The sequence below is a fragment of the Cebidichthys violaceus genome, unplaced genomic scaffold, assembly GCF_023349555.1.
Source record: "Cebidichthys violaceus isolate CVI_PGR_0920_01 unplaced genomic scaffold, fCebVio1.0.p SCAF_14, whole genome shotgun sequence".
In the NCBI taxonomy this organism is placed as follows: Eukaryota; Metazoa; Chordata; class Actinopteri; order Perciformes; family Stichaeidae; genus Cebidichthys; species Cebidichthys violaceus.
The window spans coordinates 10,494,235-10,521,414 of NW_027176307.1; the positions used below are offsets into that span (position 1 = coordinate 10,494,235).

The 27,180-nt window shown below is 41.1% G+C and overlaps 3 protein-coding genes and 2 non-coding genes across 8 annotated transcripts in view; 4 read left to right on the forward strand and 1 right to left on the reverse strand.

Annotated features, from left to right (window-relative positions):
• The first annotated feature begins 36 nt into the window (after nucleotides 1-36).
• zgc:153284 (uncharacterized protein LOC751696 homolog) lies at nucleotides 37-1,936 on the forward strand. Its single transcript, XM_068708256.1, has 3 exons — nucleotides 37-199; nucleotides 401-568; nucleotides 1,634-1,936. The coding sequence occupies exons 1-3, from the start codon at nucleotides 155-157 to the stop codon at nucleotides 1,694-1,696; spliced, it is 276 nt and encodes a 91-aa protein (XP_068564357.1). The 5' UTR covers nucleotides 37-154; the 3' UTR covers nucleotides 1,697-1,936.
• A 1,938-nt stretch (nucleotides 1,937-3,874) lies between these two features.
• Nucleotides 3,875-6,704, forward strand: rps12 (ribosomal protein S12). Its single transcript, XM_068708784.1, has 6 exons — nucleotides 3,875-3,930; nucleotides 4,055-4,101; nucleotides 4,833-4,949; nucleotides 5,162-5,264; nucleotides 5,574-5,675; nucleotides 6,616-6,704. Exons 2-6 carry the CDS (start codon nucleotides 4,088-4,090, stop codon nucleotides 6,676-6,678), a joined length of 399 nt encoding a protein of 132 aa, XP_068564885.1. The 5' UTR covers nucleotides 3,875-3,930; nucleotides 4,055-4,087; the 3' UTR covers nucleotides 6,679-6,704.
• On the forward strand, nucleotides 4,668-4,743 carry LOC137871434 (small nucleolar RNA SNORD101). The gene has a single exon (XR_011102804.1). It is a non-coding gene; the product is annotated as a small nucleolar RNA SNORD101 (small nucleolar RNA).
• On the forward strand, nucleotides 5,001-5,083 carry LOC137871436 (small nucleolar RNA SNORD100). The gene has a single exon (XR_011102806.1). It is a non-coding gene; the product is annotated as a small nucleolar RNA SNORD100 (small nucleolar RNA).
• Nucleotides 6,705-7,106: 402 nt separating the features above from the next.
• Nucleotides 7,107-27,180, reverse strand: part of eya4 (EYA transcriptional coactivator and phosphatase 4) — a 40,518-nt gene continuing 20,444 nt past the window's right edge. Inside the window, exons 3-20 of one of the 4 annotated variants that reach the window (XM_068708785.1) lie at nucleotides 26,949-26,998; nucleotides 24,436-24,557; nucleotides 21,530-21,613; nucleotides 20,753-20,830; nucleotides 19,950-20,016; nucleotides 19,663-19,805; nucleotides 19,257-19,400; nucleotides 18,937-19,019; nucleotides 17,632-17,806; nucleotides 16,399-16,541; nucleotides 16,073-16,156; nucleotides 13,647-13,736; nucleotides 13,054-13,112; nucleotides 12,598-12,758; nucleotides 11,603-11,717; nucleotides 11,271-11,392; nucleotides 9,180-9,280; nucleotides 7,107-7,980 (exon numbers count right to left, since the gene is read on the reverse strand). In XM_068708785.1, the coding sequence (XP_068564886.1) occupies nucleotides 7,900-7,980; nucleotides 9,180-9,280; nucleotides 11,271-11,392; nucleotides 11,603-11,717; nucleotides 12,598-12,758; nucleotides 13,054-13,112; nucleotides 13,647-13,736; nucleotides 16,073-16,156; nucleotides 16,399-16,541; nucleotides 17,632-17,806; nucleotides 18,937-19,019; nucleotides 19,257-19,400; nucleotides 19,663-19,805; nucleotides 19,950-20,016; nucleotides 20,753-20,830; nucleotides 21,530-21,613; nucleotides 24,436-24,557; nucleotides 26,949-26,998 (1,902 nt within the window). In that variant the 3' untranslated portion in view covers nucleotides 7,107-7,899. Of the gene's footprint in view, nucleotides 7,981-9,179; nucleotides 9,281-9,361; nucleotides 9,463-11,270; nucleotides 11,393-11,602; nucleotides 11,718-12,597; nucleotides 12,759-13,053; nucleotides 13,113-13,646; nucleotides 13,737-16,072; nucleotides 16,157-16,398; nucleotides 16,542-17,631; nucleotides 17,807-18,936; nucleotides 19,020-19,256; nucleotides 19,401-19,662; nucleotides 19,806-19,949; nucleotides 20,017-20,752; nucleotides 20,831-21,529; nucleotides 21,614-24,435; nucleotides 24,558-26,948; nucleotides 26,999-27,180 lie in introns of those variants that run through there. The other 3 variants (XM_068708786.1, XM_068708787.1, XM_068708788.1) reach the window with 3 other exon arrangements.

Here is a 27,180-nt window from a genome sequence, read left to right on the forward strand (position 1 = left end):
GTCCATGCAGGCAGGTGAGTCGTGTCCAAACCTGCTCACCTTGTCTGCTGTTGCATCAAACCAGCTCTACATAGCTGCATTCAGGACACTAGAACACTAGACACTCGTCTGTCTTCCTGCATTTGTTTTAGTTGTTCTTTTTAAATTAGCAGAAATGTCAATCAAAGTGTATTACTCCAGCGTGAGCAGTTGCCAAAAGGTACAGTATCCAATCTTACTTGCTTCATTCATTTATTTGTTTTATTATATTGCTAATACATTGGCTTATTGGTAACATTTGACAAAATGCATAAGGCATGTTGAATTCAGTATATCATACTTCACAAGTACAGTTTGTTTCTGTAGACAAACTGCTCAATGTTGACTGTGTGTGTAACTGATGAAAGACTGTCCTCTCCAGATGAAGAAACATCAGCAACACATCTTCGACGTCCTGACCGCCAAGAAGATCAACTACGAAGCTGTGGACATTGCTCGGGATGTTAAATTCAAGGATTTAATGAGGGAGTTGGCAGGAAACAACACTGCACTTCCCCCTCAGATATGCAATGGAAACAACTACTGCGGGGTAAGTCTCACACAATAACCTGCAAATGTATAATACGGCATATTTACAAAAACACATTCTCAAAAGTAATGGAATGTTAATAAAATGTTAATCATTTACACACTTGCTGCATTAGGAAAGAAGAAAAAATACTGGTAGTCTAGGGAGTAGACTCAGCAATTAAATACATATTTACAGTATAGTTTATGTGCACATACACGCACGCTATTAACACACAGGTATGTTGGCACACACCCTATAATAACTCCCTCAAGACACACACCCACACTCCAGGTTGCTCCTGGAGGGTTATGAGTCATTTCATCATTCCATTCTGCTTTCGTTGTGACAGAAAAGCTGCTCTGGCTTTGAGAATGCAACTTTGATCCTTACAGGTTGCAAAAAAAAATTATAGGTACTGTTGGTAAACTTACCAAGAGTATGTTAAATTAAAAAAATCATACAACCAAAAAAAACCCAGCCCAGATGAAAAAAACTAGCAGCACCAGCTCCAGAAGTTGCTAAATCTAGTAAGAAGGTCGCCAAGTCGGCAACACTGGCAGCCCATCCCTTCAGGCCTTCTTTCACAGCCATTCACCGATCATAATCATTATGAATATCATAATGAACCTAAGCAACATGGCTATTGTTAGTACTCACAGCTTGTGGAAAATTCCGGTGAGCTTTCTGGCCGAAAAAAAAAGTTTTCGGACAGAATACACAAAAGCAGGCAGGCTAACAGTTTTTTTTTCTTTTTCAGAGCATTTGATTCGTTGATTGCTCTCTGGATGTAATTAGAATTTCATCAAAAACATCAAAACATTTTTTTAAAAAGATTACCAACCCTGCCTTTAAGAGGTACAAAGTACTTACGATTATGTCCTCAAACGTGATCATTTTTGATTACGTTTAGTTAGAGGATTATATAGCATGTACGGCATACACGCTCTACAGTAAATGATGATTCATAAATATATTAAGATTAGTTTGAAAAATGTGTATGATACTATCTCTCTGTCTCTATCCACCCACACCCACAAATCTCTGACCCCCGACACCCTTTCTTTCTTTCTTTCTTTCTTTTAGGACTACAAAGCATTTGAAAATGCAATCGAGGAAGAAGCATTAGAGAGTTTTCTCAAGCTCTAAAAGAAATGGGGACCAGCTATGAGACAACAATAAATCTATACTATATAAACATGTCTGTTTTCCGTTTTATTATGACAGAAGCCTCATTCATATTTGATGGATAATACCCAAATTTATGGAATTTATTTGTCCTAAAGTGAAGTGGAAGGGCTTACCTTCTTTTCAGGGTAAGGCTTTGGAGTTGTACATCTGTGCTTTTTCTTTATTCTTAAATAAAACGCTGCCTGATGCACTCATTAACATGAGTATTGTCATGTCTTATTTTTGTAAAAGGCTAGTACAAGTGGTATATATCTGCAGATTTTCAAGTGAGCTGAGATAGTTACTGTATAATCTGGCTTTATGGAAACACAATAATGTACACATAATGGTAAGGATTAATATTGTGGCCAGCTAGGGGTTTTCAGCTCAACTGTTTTTTTTAATAAACAAATCAGATCAGAGCATCAGCACAGCAACATATAAGATAAAATAAGATTATCCTTTATTCGTAGAATTTACAGGATTACAGCAGCATATACTGTAGTATAGTGCAAACAAGTGACATGTAAAAAAAACAAGATCAACACAAGTATTATAAATAAGTAAATAAGTAATAAACAGTAAATCATATTAAGTAAAAAAGTAAAAAAATCCACAATAACTCAAATATAACAAAAAATATTATATGTACAGACTGAATATTTTTTTATTGCGTGGTGTATTTATATTGCACAGATATTTTGTTTGTGATGTGTTGTGTGGTCTACTGGGAGCACAGCTGGTTGTGCAGCCTGACAGCGGCAGGAAGGAAAGACTTGCGGTACCTCTCCTTCCGGTGGCTGAAGGAGCTGCTCAGAGCTGCCAGGGCGTCCCGCATGGGGTGAGAGGTGTTGTCCATCAGGGATGATAGCTTATCCATCATCCTCCTGTCTCCCACCACTTCCTCCATATCCAGTGGACACCCCAGCACACTGCTGGCCTTCTTGACAAGTTTGTTAAGTCTCTTCCTGTCTGCTGTCGAGATGCTGCTGCCCCAGCACACCACATCATAGTGTCACCAAAATTACACTCAACCACATTTAAAGGTTACAGGTCTAACAATAGTTGCCCCTTATAGTGACCAAAGTAACCACAAAGTACTTGTATGTGTGTACTAACAAAATGCAAAACTCAACGGTATGCAGAGTAAACAGAATGTAAGCTCCATAAACCTTTATACCGGTGCTTATAGTGGACTTTTACACGCCTACCACCGGGGCGCCACAATATTGAGAAAATACTTAGCAAACTTACTGTAAATATTTAAAAAAGCCATCTTGCAAGACTTCATATAAACTACACAGAGTGTATGAACCTTACTGTCCTCAATCTGTCTGCGTTGAACTTCCTTCGATATGTCACCTGTCTGTCTGTCTTGAATTTGCCGGTCGACCCTCATCTACCTGCATGCTTGTCTTGTATTGTTGTTTAGCTGTGTCTGACTGATTATATATTTCTCATACTCTGCATGCTTTTATGTTTTGTGCCTCTGACATGGATGTTTTTTAGTGTCTAACAATACAGCATAATATTGTCTTTAGTCCATGTTTCTATTTCAACATAGTTATCCCTCATTTTATTTGCTTCATGTGTGTTGCATTTGTTAGCCTTTGTGTTGCATGTCTTGTTAGTACTTGACAAGGTAGTATAAGAGTCTCCTGAATGATGATACTACTTATATTAACAGTCTCACTTCTTTCATTGATTCTGCACACATTTGTAAAGGGTCAATATTGTATAACCTTGTAAATGTTATCTTATATTCTGTTTTTAGGTTTACTTTGTAACATCTGTCCCGGGACTACAGATGAAAAATAGCCTCTTGGTTAACTCTGGCGCATTCACAGCAATGTTTTTATTAATGTGCACTGTCCCTTATCAAATAAAGCAATACAAAAAAAAGCTTAAAATGTACATTAATGGAGTGAAAAGTTAATACGAGTTACTCTATTTAGTCAATATTTTGAAAAACATTTCATAATATTGAGTTTTGTTTTACAAATTATAGTTATTTTACTATTATATTGCATACTTTGCATGTATTCATTAATTTAGTTATTTATTAATGTTTTTTCTATTTGTTTTCAGCTGAGCATTGAAACTACAACAGGCAGCACATTGGACTCCATTGCACAGACGGGGGCCTAGTGAACTTAAAGCAATGTCGCGCGGATATGACGTTCTCTTTAACCGCTACCCGAGAGGAGGACTGGGTACGATTCTTCGACTGCCGGCACAATCTGAAAGATTAATCAAACATCTCAATATATAAATTCATCACAGTGAGCTGTTTGTGAAGGATAATAACTCTCCTTTCATTTCTGTTCTTTATTGCAGAACTTTAAGTACACCATCCATCATTAATCAACAATGGCCGAGGAAGGGTGAGCATGACGCGTTTTATGTTGCTAACGTTAGCCCACAATGCGGGATTTCTAACTAACAGAACGGCGCTGACTTTCTGTGTAAAATGGAAGCGGCGGTGTTAGTGGTGCTGTATTTCTAAAGTACTTTGGGAAATGTTACTTGGCGGTGTCTGGTGCAGGTGTAGCCTGTTAACTTGTTAAAGCTAACCGACTAGCTTCGCATGGTTCCATGTTAACGGTGAAAGGGGCCACTTCATATCTCCGCGTGTCATGTTATTACGGTTACAGCAATCAAGCATACAGTATAGGCATGGTTTAACGTGCATGTGTTTGCTCTGCTCTGGCTTTGCTAAGTCAAGTCACGACGTGCTAAAAATTCAGTGGTTGTAGGAACGTTAAGATGCTACATGAATTGTACAGAACTCATTCCCACTTTCAGCAGTAATCTGAATTTAAAAGTAGCTCGAAGCACTTCAATTTAATATCATATGCAATATTTAATGAATCGGATAAAAGACAAATGGAAAAAGAAGCGTTCCATCTGTACTGAGGCATAAACCTTGATTTTAGGAGAGCTCTCTGGCGCTTGAATGATGACTTAACTTTCTTTTGTCGGATACCCCTTCACTCAACTGAGTGAGATCCTCTCTCTGACAATGCCGGGAAGCTCTGCTGGAATCCACTAATTTTCCATGCCCATATTGGTGAAGTTTAAACTGTTTTCCCCCTTGTCCACCTGCTTGTGATAGCGTCGCAGCTGGAGGTGTGATGGATGTCAATACTGCTCTCCCTGAAGTGCTCAAGACCGCACTCATCCATGATGGCCTCGCCCGTGGTATCCGTGAGGCTGCCAAGGCCCTGGACAAGTAAGTTTAATTATTTTATGTCATCAATGTTTTGTTTTTGTCCTCAGTGGGTGTATCTCTGATGATATCTTGGCTCCCTCTACTGAACTCTTGTGTGGAAGCTTGCCAATGTTACCCAATTTGTCTGAGATGTGCTGTCCGGTTTTTGAGGCGTGCAAATGGTGTGTAAGCCTCTACTGCAGTTATTTGATGATTTTTGTGTTCTTTTGCAGGCGTCAAGCCCATCTCTGCGCCCTTGCAGGCAACTGCGATGAGCCCACCTACGTGAAGCTGGTGGAAGCCCTCTGTGCTGAGCATCAGATCAACCTGATAAAGGTACTGAGCTTGCTCCCCCACACCACATTCACGTGTTAAAATGGAAATCACGAGGTCATGAATTAATGTTATAAATCAAGACTTCAAATTTGAGTTGGAAGTTGGCATGATGTGTCAAGATTGCCACTGTTACCCAATTTCTGTCTGAGATGCAGCCAGGAGTACCCACATTGCTGTTTTTTTGGGGGGGTTTTGCACATTGCTGCACAAGTATTGTTTCAAAACTGTGAAAGCAAATGTGACTACACTTGAGTGGACATTAGCCAGGTGTGACATGAGTTTAAAAATGCTGTCTTCACTTCTATTCAGGTGGACGACAACAAGAAGCTCGGCGAGTGGGTCGGTCTGTGCAAGATCGACCGCGAGGGCAAACCCCGCAAGGTTGTGGGCTGCAGCTGTGTCGTGGTCAAGGTAAATGATGCTCTGTTTACAAGGGACTAAACATCTGGCCTGCTTTCAAGCCAAAAAACCCACTGAAATTGACGCAACTCCCTACATATTGCTGCTAAGTAGATGCATTAAGACTCGATGAGATCTGCCAGTCAAGTGCAGGTGCTGTGCCTCGTGCCATGCAGCTGTTGTTGATAACGTTTGGCTAGATGACTGCCAGGGTACGAGCCCCGTCGTCTACCTGTGATGTCTGGGGTCCCTAAGAATGGCTACAAATATAGTAACATGTGACCGAGCACCATGGGTGACGGGTCGTCTATATCTATACGTGTCCAAACTTAAGCAGTCTGAAAGGTCATTTGTTTTTTAGGCTGGATATTTGACTTCAAGATAAATAAGTGTTGATACAAACTGATAATGGAATGTACTTTTTAAGAAAATAAGATTTGGTTTGCCAACATGTTTTGGATAAACATTATATATTTGAAATTCCGCCTGTCATTCCGATTCGGTGGACAAACTTTTGAGGAGGCTGTTTCTAAATCAATGTTTTTAAACGTATAGTTTTTTACTTCTAGTAGCGAGTGGGTCCACAATTTGTCATGTGCACCCAAGGGCCACCGAATAGTTGCGTTAAAAGTGCCAACTTATGCCGCAATGTAAGTAATGCTGTATTTGAAATGCTTGAGTTGGCTTTGCACATGTTTTATGGGGAAGAAAATGCTCTAGAACTACGTCTTTAGACCTCAAGGATGCTCACAATGTGTTTTTAGTGAGTAACTAAAGTGAGTTTTTAGATTACCTCAAACAAATCTTTGGCATGTCTGTGCTGATATTTTGGGTGACATGCACTGACACAGATATGATCCGGCTTAACTGGCCAGTGAAATCACCCAGGCTGTAGTTTGATGCTTAACAGTCTCTATCCTGCTCATCTCAACCTGTATCTTTCTTTCTACAGGACTACGGCAAGGAGTCTCAAGCAAAGGATGTGATTGAGGAATACTTCAAAGGCAAGAAATAAAATGTCAATAAAAAGTGGAAATGATAGCAGTTTGTCTGAAGTTGTTTTCTTTTTCCCCTTTGGATATTTAAGTGACCACCAGTAAGTCGGCTGCAATCAAACGTACTGGCAGTGGCTGTACATCGTGGTTAAACATGCAACTATTTCAGCTTGCTGCACTAAATGTGTAGACTGCATAGTTCATGGTGGTAAACGATATCAGCAAGAACAAGTGCCACTGAGATGATTTGAGCTCGACTTGTGGGGTGTTTATGATTTTTACACCATGATTATGAAAATCATTTTGGGTATTTACAATTTATAAAATGTGTGCTTTACAGGAGACGAGGCATTTTCAATAATGTGCTGCACTACATTAATTTGTTTTTGGCTGTAATCTGAAGTTTGATCAGTTTTACAATTTCATTAAGGAAGACGAGATGCATGGGTCATTTGGATAAGTTCTCCTTTATATCTACATACAGACATTTCTGAATAAAGAAAAGACATTCAAACACATTTAAGGCACAACACATCATGACGCACATCCTCAATTCCCCCGCCCAAACAATTACAAAAATTCAGAGGAAAAAAAAAAACAAAGACCCCAAACACTGAATTTCCTTTCCTTGACAAAAAACATACACCACTGTCCCTTAAGTTTATTGTAAATAATTTACACAAGTTTCTGATGCAGACTGCATTGTGTTGTGATTATTATATCACCAGGAAGAAAACACTTACAAAAAAGAAGCAGCTGTTATTCCCACGCACATAATGGCTGTACAGAAACGCCCTTGTTTGAAGATAGTTCGTCCGAGGTGACCCACAACAGGCCTGATACTAGTCGGTGTGCACCAGAACAAACCAAACATCAAGGATATGCCCAGGAAATATCTTCTCCCAGGCCAAGGGAAGTCTTAAGCCTGAACAGGCTTTCAGTCAGCTATAGCTGCAAGGACGGTAGATATTGGGGGGGGGGGGTTCACAGCGGTCTGTTCCCAGCATTGCAACCTCGGGGGCTGAGCTTGGTACTGGAGTCATCTCTCAACCCCACTGTTCTTTTCTCTACCACCTTCACTTCTTAAGACCGTTCAGAGTTTTGTCAGAGACAAAAATAAAAATAAAATAAAAAAAAATCACAAAAACAGATGCAGTGTATTTGTTCTTAAATAGTTGTACAAAAGAAGGGGGCTGACCATGTCTGCGGTAACATTGCATGAGTCCATATTGCTATCATAGTTACAGGTACTCAAACTCCAGTGCTTGGTGTAGTGCCAGCAGGTCAGAGTGACTGGATATCCTCCAGAAAGGCATGTTGTGCTGTGGAGTGAACATAAATCATTAGAACCAACAGCTGTAGTTTTTCCATAGCTGCACACCGCCACCTTCAGTCATGCAAGCTACACTACAGTAGCTTGTAGCTGCTTGCTTTGCAAAAGCACTGCAAACAAAACCCATGCAATCCCAAGGCCTAAAGGAAGAGTTCAGCATTTTGGGAAATAGACATCTGCTTTTAGGAACTAAAATCACTCAACTGCAGTTCCATAAGGCTACAGCCAGCAGTCGTTAGCTTAGCATTGAAACTGGAAATGAGGAAACTGCTAGCTGTCTCAATCCAGTTATAAAACCTAAAAACTTTGAAAGCTCACTAATATGTTAAATCTTTTTTTTTTTACTTTACAAAAGGGTAAACATGACTGGTTTCATGAGGGACAGTGACACATAGCTCCAGGCAAAACCAGCTTTTTTCACACAAATTAAACAATATATAATCTGTTAATTAGTGAGCTATAAAGACCCAGGAAATCTGATTGTTAGCTTTGGACAGGCTAGTTGTTTCCCCCTGTTTTCAGACGTCATGCTTAGCTAGGCTAACTGGTTGCAGCATTATGTTCAACGGACAGTATAAATCTTCTCAGCAAGAAGGCAAATAGGCATATTTCCCATAATGTCAAACTGTTCCTTTAACAATCCCAGCACCCAGCATAATGAATGAAACCCAAAGCTGGAGAAGAGATGGGATTTATATTCACACTTGAGGAAATATGTCCTAGTATATCACTACTTTTCTCTCACATATATTACAGTATCAATGAAAAAGACTCCACACACCACTGGATAAAAAACAGCATTATTGCTAAATGAATGAGATTGTTCAAAGCTTAATCTCTGTGTACAGTATTGCTGTCATTCTTTTTTGTCAATTGTGACACAAATCAAGTTGAGTCAGGAAGTATATGATACAATTTAGCTGCAGGTGGCTCATAAATTTGGTAAATTTGACTTTAAAAAGTAGGTGCAAAATGTACCACATTAGCTGAGCTGCAATCTCAACTCTTCACCCTGACAGTTGGGATCATAAGTCTCCCGTAACTCCATAAAAAAAACAGCAAGTAGAACAGAAAAAAAAGTAAACGACCATCACAAATCCTCTACAGCAAAGAAAGGCAGGCTTCGTCCAATCAGAGCTCACACTGTGTGGAGAAGGCGGGGTCACGGTGAGGTTGCGTATCCATTACCTTTTTGGCCGCCTGCTCCTCTTCCACACCGTCCCCAATTACAACATACACTACTTTCCTGCCAAACCTTTGCATTATGCGCTCAAAGCAACTCTCTTTTCCTGCAAAAAAACAAATAAACAAGGGGGAGGAAGGAGGGTCACATGGTCAGAGGCGTCACGGTTCAGAAGTCGTTTGTTTACCTGGCTGGCCGCATGCTCTTCATCCTTCCCATCTCCAATCACAACATATGTAATGTTAGTGCCAAAGCGGGAGACTATACGCTCAAAACAGCTCTCTTTGCCTGGAGACAAACAAACGGCTTTCACAGGTTTCTTCTTTATTGTTTAGATTGGAAATAAAACACATGAAAATGCAAAGCTGTGTGCATCAAGGGGGAGGTGAAGGAGAGGAGGCTGTCACACACACACACACACACACACACACACACACACACACACACACACACACACACACACACACACACACACACTCTCACACCGGCATTGTCCCATAACAGATAGATTACAGATTAATCCGGACACCCACATGGTGCATCCTGAGAGGTACTTTAATATAAACCAATCTGGTTGCCACAACCTCTCAAAAAGCAAACATGCTTGTGAGTGATGTCAGAATTCACACCCCATGTTCAACAACCTCAGCCTTAAATTCTTGCTACACAACATAGAAATGCATATAAAGTAATTCCAAATGCAAAGTAATGTCTCCATGAACTGGGTGTAACGTCAGCTCATCAACACACACACTTGGCTTTGAGTTCAAGTGTATATAATAGTGTATAATAGTGATAATAAACGTGGGATTAAACATAAAGACACAGGTGCTTTCAATCGTTCTGGCTGATTAGACTGCTGCTCAGGTAGAAAAAGTGGGCGGAAAGATGGAATCACGTGAGGTCACCAAACGTCATGAACCAATAAGAATGATGAATGTTTAACTTTCGCCACCCGAACACCTGCAACATCTAATTAGACAGTCAATCAAGCACAGTCTTTAGAAAAGGTCTAATTAGGCTAATTAAGTGAAAACACCTGGGTGAACTGTGTGTGTGTGTGTGTGTGTGTGTGTGTGTGTGTGTGTGTGTGTGTGTGTTCTTTATCTACTATCTTTATCAGTGATAGTTAAGCAATTAAGAAGAAAAAAAAAGAATACTGGTCATCTTGATTTAGAATAAATTAATTATGTAAGCTTGCACTCAATATAGTAAATGATTTTAATCAGAAGATGTACTTCGTCCGAGGCTGTGGCAAAGAGGTCGCCTACACAAGTTTGCATTACTCAAAGTTATTTAGTGTTTTTAATCACAAATGCAAAGTCACTTTGGGATTGAAATTCACAATTTTATGGTGCGTTTTGACCTTAAAAATACAAAAATATTCAATTCACATGACTTAATTATATTTGCTGTATGTAAAAAAAAAGTCACATATTGTGATCAATCTTAAGTTTTAAATGCCCAATGTTACAAGTTATGCCTGTCAAGGTTTCACAGTGCATTCATGTAATTATAAAGTTGTATAAAATGACACTGAGAAATATCACATAACCCTGAATCAAAACACATTATACTAACAGTTACTGTAATTGCATTAATATACAGGGAGCGCTGATTACGATAAGAATGTATTGTGATGCTAGTTGTTATAGTATTATCATAGTAATTGTATTTATTAATTTCATTTATAAAATGACTGCTACTATAGTATACTACTATAGCCTCTTGGTCAAGTGTGTGTGTGTGTGTTTGGCAAAAGTGTAACCAGCATGATCTATTGATTTAATGTGGACTGGGTTCAGTTACACACACAGGGTGTAAAATAAAACATAACTCAAACATTCCCAACCAGCCGTTCAGTGAACCTGAGCCCAACTGAAGCAATAACTTAAATATCAATACAAGAAACAGGATATCAGTAACATATAGAGTCGATGGAGAAACATCAGAAATAATGAACAACCAACAAAATACATGTGACATTTGCACCGTTAAAGTCAAACATACAGGCAGTTGATGTTAAATTACGGTCATTCATCGTTTCCATCCATATGAGATTATTGTTTAGAGTTTATGGAACATGTGTGCCTTACCTATTTTTGTTGCACTGTAAATGTTCTCGACGGGGAAAACCGATCCCAGACTATATAAGAGAACTTTAGCCAGCGCTGGTATGAGCTGCGTCGTGGTCACCAACACGTTTACACAGTTACTCCTGCGGGACAGACAGAGAGCAGACCGTCTTATGTAAAAGTGGGTGAAAGGACAGATGAACGGATCGACAGAGGGATTAATGGTCCACGAGTTAATGTCCGTTAACTTGGTTCCCACGCTCTAAATCTTGATCTTATTAGTTAACGTATAGAGGAGGAGGTGAGGGATATCAGTCTCTGTGAAAGAAAGAACACGTGCAACGAAGTGGCACCTGGAGCTGATGATGGACAGAGACTTGAGTGCGTGGGTGAGCCAGGAGTCGGTCAGAGCCTCCACCTCTGCTCTAAGCTGCAGCCAGGCGTCTCTTTTAGCAGGACCCAGCAGACCTAAAACACAGCATGACTTTATTAAACCCTCAACGCATCACACACACACACACACACACACACACACACACACACACACACACACACACACACACACACACACACACAGGTTAAAAGCAGCAAAAGGTAAAGACACAATGAGTAAAGTCCACTAGGGTTAGACCCATATAGTCGTCATGTGGGCTTTTCTTGATATATCACATATTACCTTTACAAACTACAATGACGAAGGTTTAGTTTAATTGGTGCTTAAAAGTTAAATGGCCTTTGTCATTACATTTGGACAAAGCTGCATTTACAGGTTCCTTAATGTCCTACAGTCTATATACTGTTTTAGAATAGTTTGCATTCTAGCATAATTAAATGCAAGAAGGAAAAACAAAATCTATATATATATATATATTAAATTTTTTTCTCTAATAAAAATAATTATTCTATTGAGGATTAACTAAAATAACAGTTCAGCAGCAGCTTTGTTATTAATATCTGCATAAACCCATATAGATCAAAAAATATATAAATCACTATATACAGTAGTTTGCTGTTTTTAAAAAGATTGACTGCATTTTTTATTTAAATTAAATACAAATGTACAGCATGCATATACTGTATGTTATGTCCACTAATATGTATTTATGTAATTCTTGACTCCAGAATGTGGCTTCCAATTCCAGTTTTATCTCTTTTTTAAAATATTTTTTTCATTAATGCTTTTCAAGTATCATACATTTAACATTATTATGCTGTTAAAACTATTATACACTGTAGCCTCTGTCCAGAATATATGGAAAACATCATGAAACAAGACAATTCTTTTGGTCCATGAATCTTTTCAGACACAACGGGTCATGTTTTCTGACCCAGTGTCAGTTTGGCTTACCCCCCACATTGTTTTTGTACGTGCTATACATCTCTTTGACTCGTCGGTAGCGGAAGGCCAGTTTCCTCATCCAGTCGACCCCGCCGCGGACACCCGTAGCCAGGCACAGGTTGGCGCTGGTTGCAGCTGCATGGAAGCCATCAGTTGCAAAACTGTAAGTACTGTCAATAATAATGATATGTTTTATTTGAAAAATCACCTCTGGTAGAACAAAAAGATCAAACGGTTATTTCATTATTCAGCACTATAAACATAACTGGCAGTGTGTATTTAGAAGAATGCAATTCATTAATACCTTTAAAATGCAAAGATATAGTAAGAAATTACGATATTTTACGGTTATTTACATAACATAATTACATATATATTACCATAAAAAGAGCCAAACAACAGAAATCAATAATCATTTTTACTTCAAACTTATTATTTAAACAATGTGAATTGTTGTATCCTCACCTTAAGTCCTGGCCATTGTCGTCTGATGACACATCATCAATATGTACCTGGTCACACTCCTGTGTACACACACAGACACAAGCAACGCACAAATAAGTTACAATAAGACCGTTGATTCCATGCAGGGAAATTGTGTGTCACAGCAGCCGAAGTACAAGAACAGATGCTTGGGTAGATAACTTTAAATTAACTTGTTTGCTGTACACATTGTGAGTATTTAATATATAGAAATGAAGCATGAAAAAAATTAAACATATAAATACCAACAAACATAGTAACTGTAAACTGTATTAAGACAAATAAAGTCACAAATTAGCTCTGTATAAAAATATGTTTACAGCTGTATTTATCCAGTTTTCATACAAACAATTATAACAAAACAGCATGCACTAAAATTAGAATATAAACATGGTGCAGCCCTCCATTACACCAATAGAGGGTAGTACAGTATACTAGTAGAAGTATCTAAGTGCTTAATGTTGAGCTCTGTGCAAAATTGGAATACTGCGCAAGAAAATCTCAGTTATTCAACGTGCCCTTTACATTTTTTGAAATGTGTGTCTTTGTTTGTATCAGTGTGACATGTGTCTCACCTCCAGGTCATTAAAGAATAAGTGTGTGTCAGCCAAGTTGAAGATCATCTCCTCCATCCTCAGACCCAGCGTTACCGCCATCGGAGGGTCCTAATGGAAGAGGAAGAAGATAACATCATCACCATCATGACATCACCATCATGAAAAACTATTCGAGAGACGTCACTTCCTCTTGTCCCAAAAAAACCCGTTTCTGTTTTGACGCGCCTCCTACTTCTTCCCAATTCACACCCCTTGGCCCCCGCACGCTCACTTTTAGAGTTGGTACGCTCTACTCATCACAGCAGATGCTGACAGACAGGTTGCACTTGTTCTGTCCCATCAACATTCCTCATGCTTGGTGCTGGTGGGGTGTTTGTGGGGGGGGGGGGGTGTCTTCATGTGTGTATTGCAGAGAGTAGGCACCCTCAAAGGGAGACGCTCAGAGTGTATGTGGTATGTGAATGGTTTGTGCGTGTATGTGTGAGCCGGGGGCTCAGCTGCAAAAACCATCATCTGTGATAGGTCAGCAAGGGACGACAGCTCGGCACACGATTCGCTGACGCCGTCAGACGACCAGAATAGAAAGAAAGGAACGGGAAAGATAGTGAAAGTGAGCGCGGGGCACACGGGCACAGAACGTTTGTGTAGCGCTCTCCAGAACTTGAGAGCTGCTAATAGTGAAAGCAGCAATTTTTGACTGTATTTCTTTTCCTGCTTCCCTGTCAATCATAGAGACAAGAGGCACTTATGCCTCTCACGTAATGATTATGTTGGCTGACAGCCAAAAGAGAGTTACTGACATCGGTGGGTGTCGAAAACACTCACGGCTGAAATGTGTTTATTCCCTTTGAGCAGTTGAATTTGGCTGTTACTTTGGGCTCTGTAAAGGCTGAGGCGGTCTTTTTAAAAAAAATAAAAAATAGTTTGCCAGACAAGTTCAATCAATCACAGATAATTACAAGTTTGTCCTGGCAAAAGTAGCTTGAAACACTCTCCACCTCCGCTGTTATCATTTGAGCGCGGGAAACTCAACACCTCACGATCATAATAATAACTATGTGTGTATTTATGTATATTTACTAAAAAAGTGAAACATCATTTAGAGCAGATAGACCCTCAAAGCCCGTGTGAGAAGGGTACTTACTGTAGGTCTTGTGGTTGCTATGTTAACAGTGTAAACACTATTTTGGGCGAGGTGTGAACAGACACAGCTGCCACTACATTTCTTGAGAGCAGCAGTAAATGAGGTGAACAAATGCTCTTAAAATTATTTTTAATACAAAACATGGCACGTTATCAGAGGTCACGTGAAACCTTATTTGAGCCGTTAACAGTTCATTCATTACATCTTTGAAAGTCAGGAGAAATGCTTTTCTATTTGTGATATTATAATCCTAAACCTTACCCTAACCGTAAATTAAGTTTTCACCAAACTCCACTACCGCAGAGCCAATAGGAAGTACATCAGCCCCCTATCTGTAAAACGCCTGGCCTCCTATGGCTCTATGTGAGTCTGCCTCCAAATGGTGTGTGTATGCTCTGCCAGCTTTTCTTTGACTGCCAAACGAGAATATCAGAGTGGACTCTGCAAGGCTGCAGAGTGGGAAGCAAAGCCCGTACAGGCAGGGCCGGTGGCTACGCCGGTGCCCACAGGAAACGACTTCACCCAATTAAAAAAAATCTGTTGCCTTGGCCACATAGGATGATCCCAGATCAGAGCCAAGAACTATTAAAATAAAGGAAACTATAAACAGTGTAGCTGTTAGATGAGAGGGTGAGACCACCAAATAAGTTCAAAAATGAAGATCGAAATAAACGTCTGTCCAAGTAAGAAATGTGCACAAAAAAACTACCACACATAAAAACAGAATAATTCTTCTGAGCACTTATAATTTATTTCAGCCCTTTCTGGAATGCTGTCTATGGCCGCAACAACCTCCACCAATCACAGGGCATGGTATAGCCTGCATGTAGTCTGTGAGGCAAAGCCCAGGGCAACAAAAATTCCAGTGTGACTCACTGCTGGTGTGCTTCAGGCTTATTGCTGCTCAAGCCGATAAGTGTATCAGCAATATTATCAACTCCTCCCTTGTCTCATTTGGATTTTGGCAGCTAGTCAGTATTGAATATTTAAAGAGCAAATTAAACTGAACTGTAAATGTCCCCCCCCCTCTATTAACAGTGAGAATTATTCACTTGTCTTTAAGTGCTTTCTTGAGTCAGTCCGTAACAGGATTACATATCCTCACTCTCCAATAGTGCAGCAGTTGTAGCCTTTCTTCAAGGGTTTTAATTATAAATCAATTGTCGTATTTAAAAAAACTGGAGCAAAGTGTGAAGGTTCATCAACCTTCATCAAAACCACAACGGTGTTGTCCCAGCTATAACCCGGGATTCCACGTTGATAGATTGACTATAGAGATTAAAACACAGAAGCATCTTACCTTGCCGTATTTCTGTGCGTAGGAGCCCGTGAGCAGAGAGTGGAAGACGATTATTGTCTCGTCCAGATCCCACACAAACACCCTCTGGAGAACAAAACAAGTGAGACAAGGAAAGAAGGTTATGTCCATCCGTTTAGCCCATCTGTGCATTAATTGGACAGGGACATGGGTGGTCCTGGTCTCTATCAGCCCTCTCCTCTGTTGTTTTGAGACTTCAGTGAACAGAGAGAGGATGTCGATCAATGGGATAGCGCATATCCATTGAGATTTAAATGGGATATTCAGTGAGTGAGAGCTCCGTCAGTGGGTGTTTTTCGGCCCCTTACCTCCAGGTCACTATCAGGGGGAGGGGAGGGGTTGTTCTTGCGGCCCCTGCCCCGGGACTTGGACCCCCCACTTCGGCAGGCTCGGTCATCCAGCTCTTTGATGGGCGTGGAGGGGCTCTGCACTGTATCAAAGTCCCCTGAGACTGTATGGAAACACAGGCAGGGCTAAACATTTGAAACATTTTGAATTTACAAAACGATCAAATGTCTGTCTCGAACTGCACAAGCAATCACAAACTTTATTTCGCTGCATTAAAGCATCAGTAATGATGTGGTTTGAGCTGATCCCACAGGTGCTTTAGAGTATCTACTTCAGGAAAAGCGATAATTCAGACTGTATACAGTAATAAGCCATCTAGTCAGGTTTAATAATTCAAGGTAATTGGCACAGCAGATCAACTTCAAGACTACCAATGGACCTAAACAAAAGTACCAATGGTACTCTGACTGATTCATGATAACATGCAATGTAAAGATTTAACAGATGAGGGGGAAGATGGAGCTGTGCAATAAATTAAAAAGGTAATATGATGCTTTTTTTTGCAAAGATACAGAATTCTGCAGGAGCATACATGTGAGCACACACATTCCTCCTAATGCCATATGTTCCCACTGCTGTGTGGTAACCAGAACCAGACTCTAAGCTTCGGCTCTCATATTGTTATGTCTCAATCAGGATGAGAGGGGGGGGGACCAAGAGAGAGGGGGAGGATAAAGACACAAAAAGACACAGAGTATGTGAGCGACAAAAAAAACAAAAAACAGATACCAACTGTAACTCCAAGAGGAGAGAAACAAAGAGAAATCCTTTAATTAGGCTTACTGAATTACAACAAAGATAAACCAAAGGGAAATAATACCAAGCCATATTTCTGTACACATGGGTTTACTTATTCTAATTCTTATTTTGTTTTCTCTTCCCTTTCTCTGACCTGTCTATAAAAGTGCAATATTTAACATAAATTCACTCTAATCAAATCCTCTGAGGCTAATGCAAACATGTGCCGACCCTCCAATTAGCGAGTGCGATGCCAAATAACTATGGCTACAGTCTGAAGTTACTTCCTGTGTGCTTCATCATGGGCAAAAGAGAGTTTTGAACTCAGTTACCCAAACTGTGGTATTTTTCTACTGTTTACAAGATCACGGAGCGGTGAGGAACCTTTGCATTTTGTTTGCATATTTATGAACTGCGGTGGAGTGTTGATAATCTGCTTCTTTAAAAACACAAACCTGGGTGAAGTTCGGCAGCCTGTCCAGTCATGGCAGGGGCGGGATCTTGCAGCTGGTAGGCTGCCGTGGAGCCTGTGCCATCCACGCTGTTGGAGGTCATATAAGTCCCGTAAGTGGAGGCGGAATAATACTGGGCATACTGGTTTTGGCCAAACGTCGTATATGAGGGATAATCCTGCAGAGAACGACATGAATTATGAGCACGCAAGAATGTAAAATAGGAAAATTGAGATGTTTCCCTTGTCTGGAGAGGTTCAAACTGACTCTTGAAGAGAGATTTTACAAGTGTTCCTTCTCATTTCTCTAATCTTTTATTCCCTCGATTCTGTAGTTTATATGTACAAAACAGCTCAAGCCTTGTGTTGCTGCTTTTTACTGTCCCAGTGGAGATGGGCGCTTTTTATGAGTCTGTTCTCTAAACCTGTCACTACGTCCATCTCCACAAGTCCTTTTTTATTAAGTGGAGCACACCACATGAATGCACACAGACACACACACACACACACACACACACACACACACACACACACACACACACACACACACACACACACACACACACACACACACACAGTTGGTGTGTAGTCAGCAAAGTGTGTATGCAAGCATGCACAATCACACATCACATACTGTATACACACAGACTTGCTAAGTCTCTCTCTCCCTCTCCGTCTCTCTCTCTCTCACACACACGCACACGCACTATATTCCCCTTAATCCACCCACACAAGCCAAACCTTGACTTTTCTCCCTCTAAACAGCCACATCTATCATAGTGGAACATTAAAATCCCCTTTAAGCATTTTACTACCACAATACAATTCATCACATGGACATGGAGAAATATTCAGAACAAAACACTCTTTCACAAAGATTCATTGTCTGTTTCTCTCGTAAGTTTGTTGCAAGTTCACAGTGTAATTAGATTTCATTTCTTGAAAGAGGAAGCATTGTGTGGGAGCATGACTGTGAAACCACTTCTGGTCTCAAATACTATCGCAACTGCACCAAACAAAATCCTCATCTTTAATTTGAGCCAGCATAATGAGGAAACCGACATTCACTCAGAGCAAACATGTAGCGTGGTTGATCTGCTCTGGAAAGAACTCCCTTTGGGAAAAGGGCTTTCTTATTGGGCCTGGGAAAATGTTACTTGAGCTTAACTTTCAGCTGGACGGTAACAGCAGTGCAGGTTTAAACTGAAGGACACACACACACACACACACACACACACACACACACACACACACACACACACACACACACACACAGACACACACGTACAGTATATGGACTCTGAGGTACCTGCTGTGTGGCAGTGTAGTTGGCGGGGTTGGAGACTGAGTTGTTGGTGGCGTAGAGGCCTGAGGAAGGGGTGAAACTGGAACCTTGGAACACAAAGAAGAGGGTGGCATTAGACAGACAAGCAAAATCGGAATCAGAAAACACACTTAAACCGTGTGCAAAGTCATAGCTTTGAAAGGTAAGATCATTTTCAGCAAGAATATAAAAATACTTAGGATATTTCCTCCATTTTTCAACAGGAAAATAATGCAAATTGAAGTGGGAGTGACAAGGGAGGCATTAAAAACTCAAGTGTTTGATAGTGCATGTTTCCAACTGACCTGGCATCTGATAGGGTGAGTATGCAGTCTGTCCGGGCTGAGGTGTGGTGAAGCCGGGGCTGTAGCTGAGGCCTGTCTGCAGAGGAGACTGACTCTGGGCCAGGCCGCTCTCTGTCTTAATGCCCGGCAGCATCACACCAAGGTCTGTGACGAGAAGAACAAGAAGAATATTACACAGTGTTTGCACACGTTACAGCATCAGAAAACTGTACTGATAAAATTGGAAGATTAACAGAATTCATTACTTTGGTCATCATCACTGTTTAAAATAATGCTGCCATTCTAGCTTTAATGCTTGTAAGGGTATTTCTTTTTTAAGTTTTTGCCAATTACAAGTCAATCAAAAAGCTATAACAACTATAGATTGAGTTTTGCGGTCTTGTCCATTTATAATCAGAATTGATACCATAGGAGGACAGTCCGTATGCCTGTCCTGTCTGGGAGTAAGCAGTGTAGACGGTCGACGGCTGCATGCTGCTGAACTGGGGTTGACCGGCGTACGTCGGCATGGGTGGGGCGGCCGGTGCAGAGAGAATGTGAGGATAGGGCCTGGGAGAGGAGAGGGATGAAAGGTGAGGTAGATGCAAGACAGATGACGGCAGAATGGGACAGTAAAGATAAAGTACAGGAGACGGCATGCTTGATAAGGATTCTTTGAAAGCAGCTTCTGTTGTGTAAAAAAGCCAGACTTACTTTGATGGGTAGAGCGGAGGGGAATACTGGTGGGCTGAACGAGGGCTGTAACCGCTGCTGGTGATTACTAAAAACAGCACAATAATCAAAAACAACAAGGTTATGGATGGTGTCAACTCAAATCTTCTGTTTCCTTTCACATTCAACAAAACCACCCCTGAACGGCACGGTTCAAGGCCTCGGGGCTTGTTTGAGTTGAAACGCTGTTCAAGTAAACACAATTTGAAGCATTTTCAATGGAGAGGAGCCAAGTTCTTCCCTTTTAGAGAGCACTGTAGTCCATGAAACCCTCACAGCGGGCCTCATAGTAAAACACAATGTCTGTTTGTGGTCATTGGGATGTCAGAGCTCAATACTGACCAACCCCCCCCCCCCCCCCCTCCCGTCCCCCACCCACCCGCTGCTTCTGAACCCTCACTGTGTGTTGCTTAATGGTTTTGTGTCTCAGTGTGTGTGTGTGTGTGTGTGTGTGTGTGTGTTCTTTTGCAGCGCGAGGGAGCACGAGGTCGTGTGTGAGTCTAAAAAAAAAAGGACAAGTGTAAAAATGTCTCTCGCTCTCTCTCATCCGCCTGCCAGCCTTTGATGACGCAATCCAAGGACAGGCAATACTTCACGGGATTAAAGCTTTCAGCAGGCCTGTACCGCTGAGCCGAAATGGATGATGGTGCCCGTGTGTTCGTCTGAGGAAAAAAGACTGATATAGAGCTGGCGAGTACAGAGACATGTGAATTAGTTTTTTTCCCTCTTAAGGAGGAAATAGCACATGAGTACATTTCTCTCGGGCAGATGTGTGTGTGTGTTACCTGAGCCTGCGTACGTGTCCAGTGCTGTGTCGCCTGACGTAGTGACTGTATCGCTGTTGTTCATAGGCTCTGTTTTCACTTGAGAAAGACGGAGAAGATCGCTGTTAGGGGAGGCCAGCAATCAAGTACCATCTCACACACACACACACACACACACACACACACACACACACACACACACACACACACACACATACACACACACACACACACACACACACACACACACACACACACACACACACACACACACACACACACACACACAGAAAACTACCATGCAGTTTGAGTATGGGAGCAAATGCTGTTTGCAGGGTTCCCACTATAATTATTAGGAAATTTCACAGCTTTTAAATTACTTTAACCAAGTCAAAACACCACAATGACCTAAAAGTTTAACTCAATGGATATTTCAAAGGTTTAGTAATGCAAATCATACAAATCATACAATCATACAACGAGATGCTTTAACAAAATTCCCTGATATTGCCTTATTTCCCCAGTAAAACTCAGCAAATTCCCCAGCTTTTTATGAATGTCACAATTGGAAGGAACCCTGCAACTATGTAAAAACTCCACACACACTGTGATAAATCCAATGGGATCCAAAGAGCAGGGAACACACTGCACAGCAAAAGAAAATCACTGCAATTCTGGAACAAAAAAAAAAGACATCAGCTCTCAAACCAGCCTTAACTATAGAAACCCATTCCTTTTGCATTTAAAGTAATACTGTATGACCACTGGCCTTGGATTCACACACATGCACCTCTGTACCATAGTCCTTGGAGCTCGAGGCGGGGGGCGGGCTGCTGCAGCCCAACAGCCAATCAGCCGTGTTTAGAACTGTCATGTTTTCACCTAAAGGGGTGCAAGGTGGGAAGGTGGTGAGGACACGACGCACTGAGAACCAGATGCCAGTCTCAGGTACTATATAATGGGACATGGTGTTGAATATTTTAAAAAGTAGACATTGGTGTTTAAAACCATTTGACATTTTGGGAAATATGCTAATTTGTCTTGCCAAGTGTTACATGAGAACGTCAATTCCACTCTCATATCTGTACGCCAAATATGGCGCTAGAGCTAGGAAATTGTTAGCTTAGCTTAGCAATAAAAGTTGGATCCTGAGGGAAACAGTCTGGCTCTACCCAAACATAAAACATCTGCCTACTAGTCAGGCAACCAGCAGAGACAACAATGAGTCACTATGCCATGCCCAAGAAATATAACACCACAACTTTTTGTTTCTACACTCTGGTTTTCATACAGATTTAACAATCAAGATACAGATGTTAGTGAGCTTAAAGGGGCTGGTAGGCTGGTTTTTGTTACCTCCGGACAGAGCCATGGTTGTTTCCCTCTGTTTTGAGTCTTTATGCTAAGCTAAGCCAACCATCTCCTGGCTCTAGCTTTACATTTAAACTTGCAATAACTGATATTTTTGACCACTTTTGGGGCAGCAGGAACAATCTGTAAACAACAACTTTGACATATTGTTACCTGATAGAGTTAAAATGTTTCTAGCCATCTAACAAAGTATAAAATGTTGCCTTCATTTAAACCGTTTAGTTGCTGTTCTCCGTCAACTCCCGAAAGAAAATATCTGGCTTGTAAGATGTAAGATGCTCCACTATGTTCACAAGCTATAGTTGCTAGCTCTGTCCGCCTGCCGTTTGGTCCTGAGCAGGTACAGCGTACAGCGGGGTTTTTGGAAGTATTACACGGAAAACAGCTGCCTGCTGTGGACGGAAACTACGCCGATGAAGCAAAACATTTGTGACCTGAAAGACGCTGAAACATGCCGTATTGATGAGGGGGAACTGCAAAGTTGAATGCTAATTATCTGTGGTTTAGTCATGTGATCTGTCCTAAATACAAACATATTGATGATAGCCACTTTAACAGAGACAGAGACTCTCGACACAGCAATAAAGCATATTTCCCAAACTATTTTTGAAAGAGAAGCACACCTGTTAACCACCTTACCATCCTCCATGCTGTTTTATTAGGTTACTTTTCTTGTTTCTCTCTGAACATGATTTAAACTCATCATCGGTGACCATCTGAGAACTCCATTCAATTTTGACTTCATTAATCCCCTCGGGGAGCAACACAACCCATCGGACAAGCTCTAATGAAGACAAATGAGTCGCCATGGAGACGGCCCGCGGGCCCGAGCTCTGGCTGATGTCAGGTGAGGGGAATGTTGGGTATGTAGTTTGTTTTGGCTGTGAGCGTGTAGTCCCGGCTCTGTCTGCTTAAACCATTAGCTCATCAGAAATGATTTAACTTGCACTAATATGGTCTGAATGCACTGTTCAGAGCACGGCTATTTCTATGACTGTGTGTGTGTGTGTGTGTGTGTGTGTGTGTGTGTGTGTGTGTGTGTGTGTGTGTGTGTGTTTGTTGACACATCAAGTTGACTAAAATGTGGTATCTCACTTTTTCCATTACATTAGTTTCCATTGCCTGTTAAATCAGCAATAGTTCAAAGGATCGCCCTCAACAAAAGCACTTACATCCAGTGCTGTTATTACATCAAACTGCCTTGTCAAAAAAAATATGGCAGAGGGAGGCACAGAGCGATGAGGAGATCAAGGGTGACAGTAAAAAAAAAAAAAAAAGACGAGAAGAGAGAAACACAGACAGACAGAGGAAAAGAAAAGAGAGGAGAGCGTTTACTGGTGTTGACGTCTAAGAGAGCTGTGATGCTTTAATGCTCTTATAGAGTTTCCAGCGGGGTTTACACACACACACACACACACACACACACACACACACACACACACACACACACACACACACACACACACACACACACACATACACACACACAGACTACACACACTTTGCAAAGCAAAGAAGAGCAGAAGTGCTTCACCGTGTGTTTACACACATTCTGCAGTGGTTTACACAAGTCCTCCAGCCAGCGTGGGGTGTGTGTGTGTGTGTGTGTATGTGTGTGCGTGTGCATGTGCACGTCTCCTTCCGTCTCTATAAATTCCTTAACAAAGTGCTTATCTCTTCATGTTGAAAATCTTTCTAAATGATGATTTTTGAAATATATTTCATTACATTATTACACTCATCAATTTACTTTGCTTAACGTGATTTACAATATGAATCTCTGCTGGAGCATGAGCTCGATATCATCAAAACCTCTACGTCTCTCCCAGAAAATGAACAGCATGTACTTTACAGGTGCTTGGACTTAATGTATTTTCATATTTAGTTTGTGAAATGAGACATCAATTACTGCTATTATGACATGTTGATGTGTAGACTGAAACAGCGGGTTTCTCACTCTTTTACTGGTCTTTTTTCAAATAAAAACATAGATCGGTCTACATAGGCCTTTAATGAAATAATCCCCATTTTAGTAAATCTGCTTTTTGAGAGTTGGATAAGAAGATTAATATGACTCTCATGTTTGTAGAGTAAATATGAAGCTACAGCTAGCAGCTGATTAGCTTAGCTGGAAACAGCTAACCAGCCTCTGTCCAGTGGTAACAGAATTATCCTACCAGCACCTTTTAAAGCTCACCAATTCACATGTTATCTATTTGTTTAATCTGTACAAAAGAAGTGTAAACACAGTGTTATTAAGACCTTTGGACAAACCCAACTGCCAAAAACTGCCCATTCACTACTGCAGTAACAAACATATCCTGCCCTCTCACCTCCTGTTCCATTGGTGGTGATGGAGGGGCTGCCAAGGTTGTTCTTGTCCAGCTTGGAGCCCGTCGAATCTCCACCTCCCACACGGTTATGAGGACTGGCTAGGTCCTGCATTTCCATAGACCTACAGGGATGGATGAACAAAGATGAACTGCGATTTTTAAATGAATAACAGATCAACAGCAATATGCTCTCACAGCTGGGAATCTCCCACCTCTATATATTACGTTGAGATCTCACTGAACACATTCAATGACATACTGCATATCCACACAGGAACCACACGCACACACACACACACACACACACACACACACACACACACACACACACACACACACGCACAAACACACACACGCACACACACACACACACACACACACACAAACACACACTCGTGTCATAAACTCCATGCTTCTCCGTACCAGTTAGCTTACATGAGCATGTGTTCAGAGGCGCTAGACATTGTCTGCGGGCCTGCTGGCTCTTTTATGGAGTGTGTGTGTGTGTGTGTGTATGTGTGTGTGTGTGTGTGTGTGTGTGTGTGTGTGTGTGCGTGGGTGTGTGTGTGTGTGTGTGTGTGTGTGTGTGTGTGTGTGTGTGTGTGTGTGTGTGTGTGTGTGTGTACTTCTGGGCTCCAATACAAACCCACAGCCTGCCAGCATGCTTTAGTTTTACAATGTGTTCCACATGCATGACTGGAACCAGCACACAAGGTGGTAATGGTGAAGTGAGAGTGTGTGTGGCATAAGAGGAAGTAAATAAAGACATGAAGAGAATGACGAAGCGCATTCATGGTAGAAATCTGTCTTTCATACATCGGTGTTTATTGTTTATTTGGATCCCGGTTATAGCTGTTAACACAACAACAACCACTCACACTGCGGTTCACAACCCCTACCGAGAGGTGTAAGCGTTTTAATAAACCTTCATGCATGGACACTGTAAGAAAAGCAACATCAAACACTTTTTCTCGACTCTTCCTCACTGTTGCCACAAACCCACATTTTGACATGTCCTTTGGTGGCGGACATAGTTTAATGTTGACTCAGTGTGTGTGTAAGGACAGTACCTCATATGAACGTGTCCGTGCATGTGTGTGTGTGTGTGTGTGTGTGTGAACCCTGACTCACGCCGCCCGCAAGTTGGTCACACTCGGGCTCTTGTGTGAAACATCAAAGCGAGAAATGACAGAGATGGAGGGAGAATTAAACAAATGCGGGCTGCCGTCCTGCCAATCTGTGTGTACGTGTGTGTGTGTGTGTGTGTGTGTGTGTGTGTGTGTGTGTGTGTACTAAAAGAGAGTGTGTACGATACATCTGTGTCATTGTCTGGAAGCTGGCCATCGCAATGCTATGGGCAGATAGCATCGCCACACATGACTGCAACCCACAGTCAGACTGACAGGTATAAACATATAGCTTTCAGTAGACGACAAAGACACCGCTTAATTAAGGGCGCAAAAGAGAAACCATACGAAAAATAAACGCGCTAAATGAACTCTCTCCGTCAACTCTTCATTCTTCTTATTTACAGTTAAACATTCATTCTGCTCTCCTGTACATTTTTTAACTGAAAACACTGACAACTGGTCTAACACCAACAACGCTTCATTGTGTTATTGAGCCAAGCCGTAACTTCAAACACGGGCCCAGAAATATATCGGCTTTACATGGCAATAACAGTTAAGAACTTTCACAGATTACGGTGCTTTTTTTTCTCTCTCTCTCTCTCTTGTGCTTCAACACTCTTCATTCATCCTTTTCTTTTGTCTCTCAACAGCAGGAAATGATTCTGTCTCCCCTCCTTGTACTTTTTTCCCCCTTCCTTCTCTGTTTCACTCCTCTCGGGAGGCGATGGCAGGAGTTGGTGTTTCATAAACTCTTTTCTGGTTTTCGCATTATGTCTGGTCATTGAAAAAATATGCTTAGTGCAATTCACAGTCTATGGTGTATTGTGTGAAATAAATAGTTTCAGGGCCAACGATGACTTTCACTAGTGATTTATCTGCTATCGTCATTCGTTTTTTACTGAATGAAATGTAAATAAATAAATGAAAAAACAGCCATCGCAACTTCCCAGAGTCCGAGGTGACGACTTTAAACGTCTTGTTTTCTGCGACCAAAATTTGGTGAACAACAATGTATGACAAAGAAAAGCAGCAAATTGAACTGAAATGATTAATCAATTATCAAAATAGCTGCTGATTATTTTTCTGTCAATCAATTAATCGACTGTAAATAAATGACTGTGTGTACAGCATGCTCCCTTTGCTTGTCCTTGGATTTGATCAGTACATCTTTTCCTCTGTACGTGTGTGTGTGTGTGTGTGTGTCAGACACTGAGGTCTTGGGAAAGTGTTGATGACCTCATCACAGCTCGCAACTGCAGTGAAACCTCACCTCTCTGCACCATGATCAGAGAACTAGGACGCACACACACACACACACACACACACACACACACACACACACACACACACATAGAGACTTCTGAAAAATCTAATGTTGTTTACCTGGTGTCCGAAGGGTCTGGAACATGAGATTCACTGTGTGATTTCTTCACCTGCACAGAAACCAGAGCAGAGGAAATGTTTACTAAACACACACACACACACACACACACACACACACACACACACACACACACACACACACACACACATTACATTAGTGTTTAATGGGGCATAAACCAGCCTCATAAACCAGCGTTTATAAAAAAAAAAAAATGAACAAAATAAATTCCTG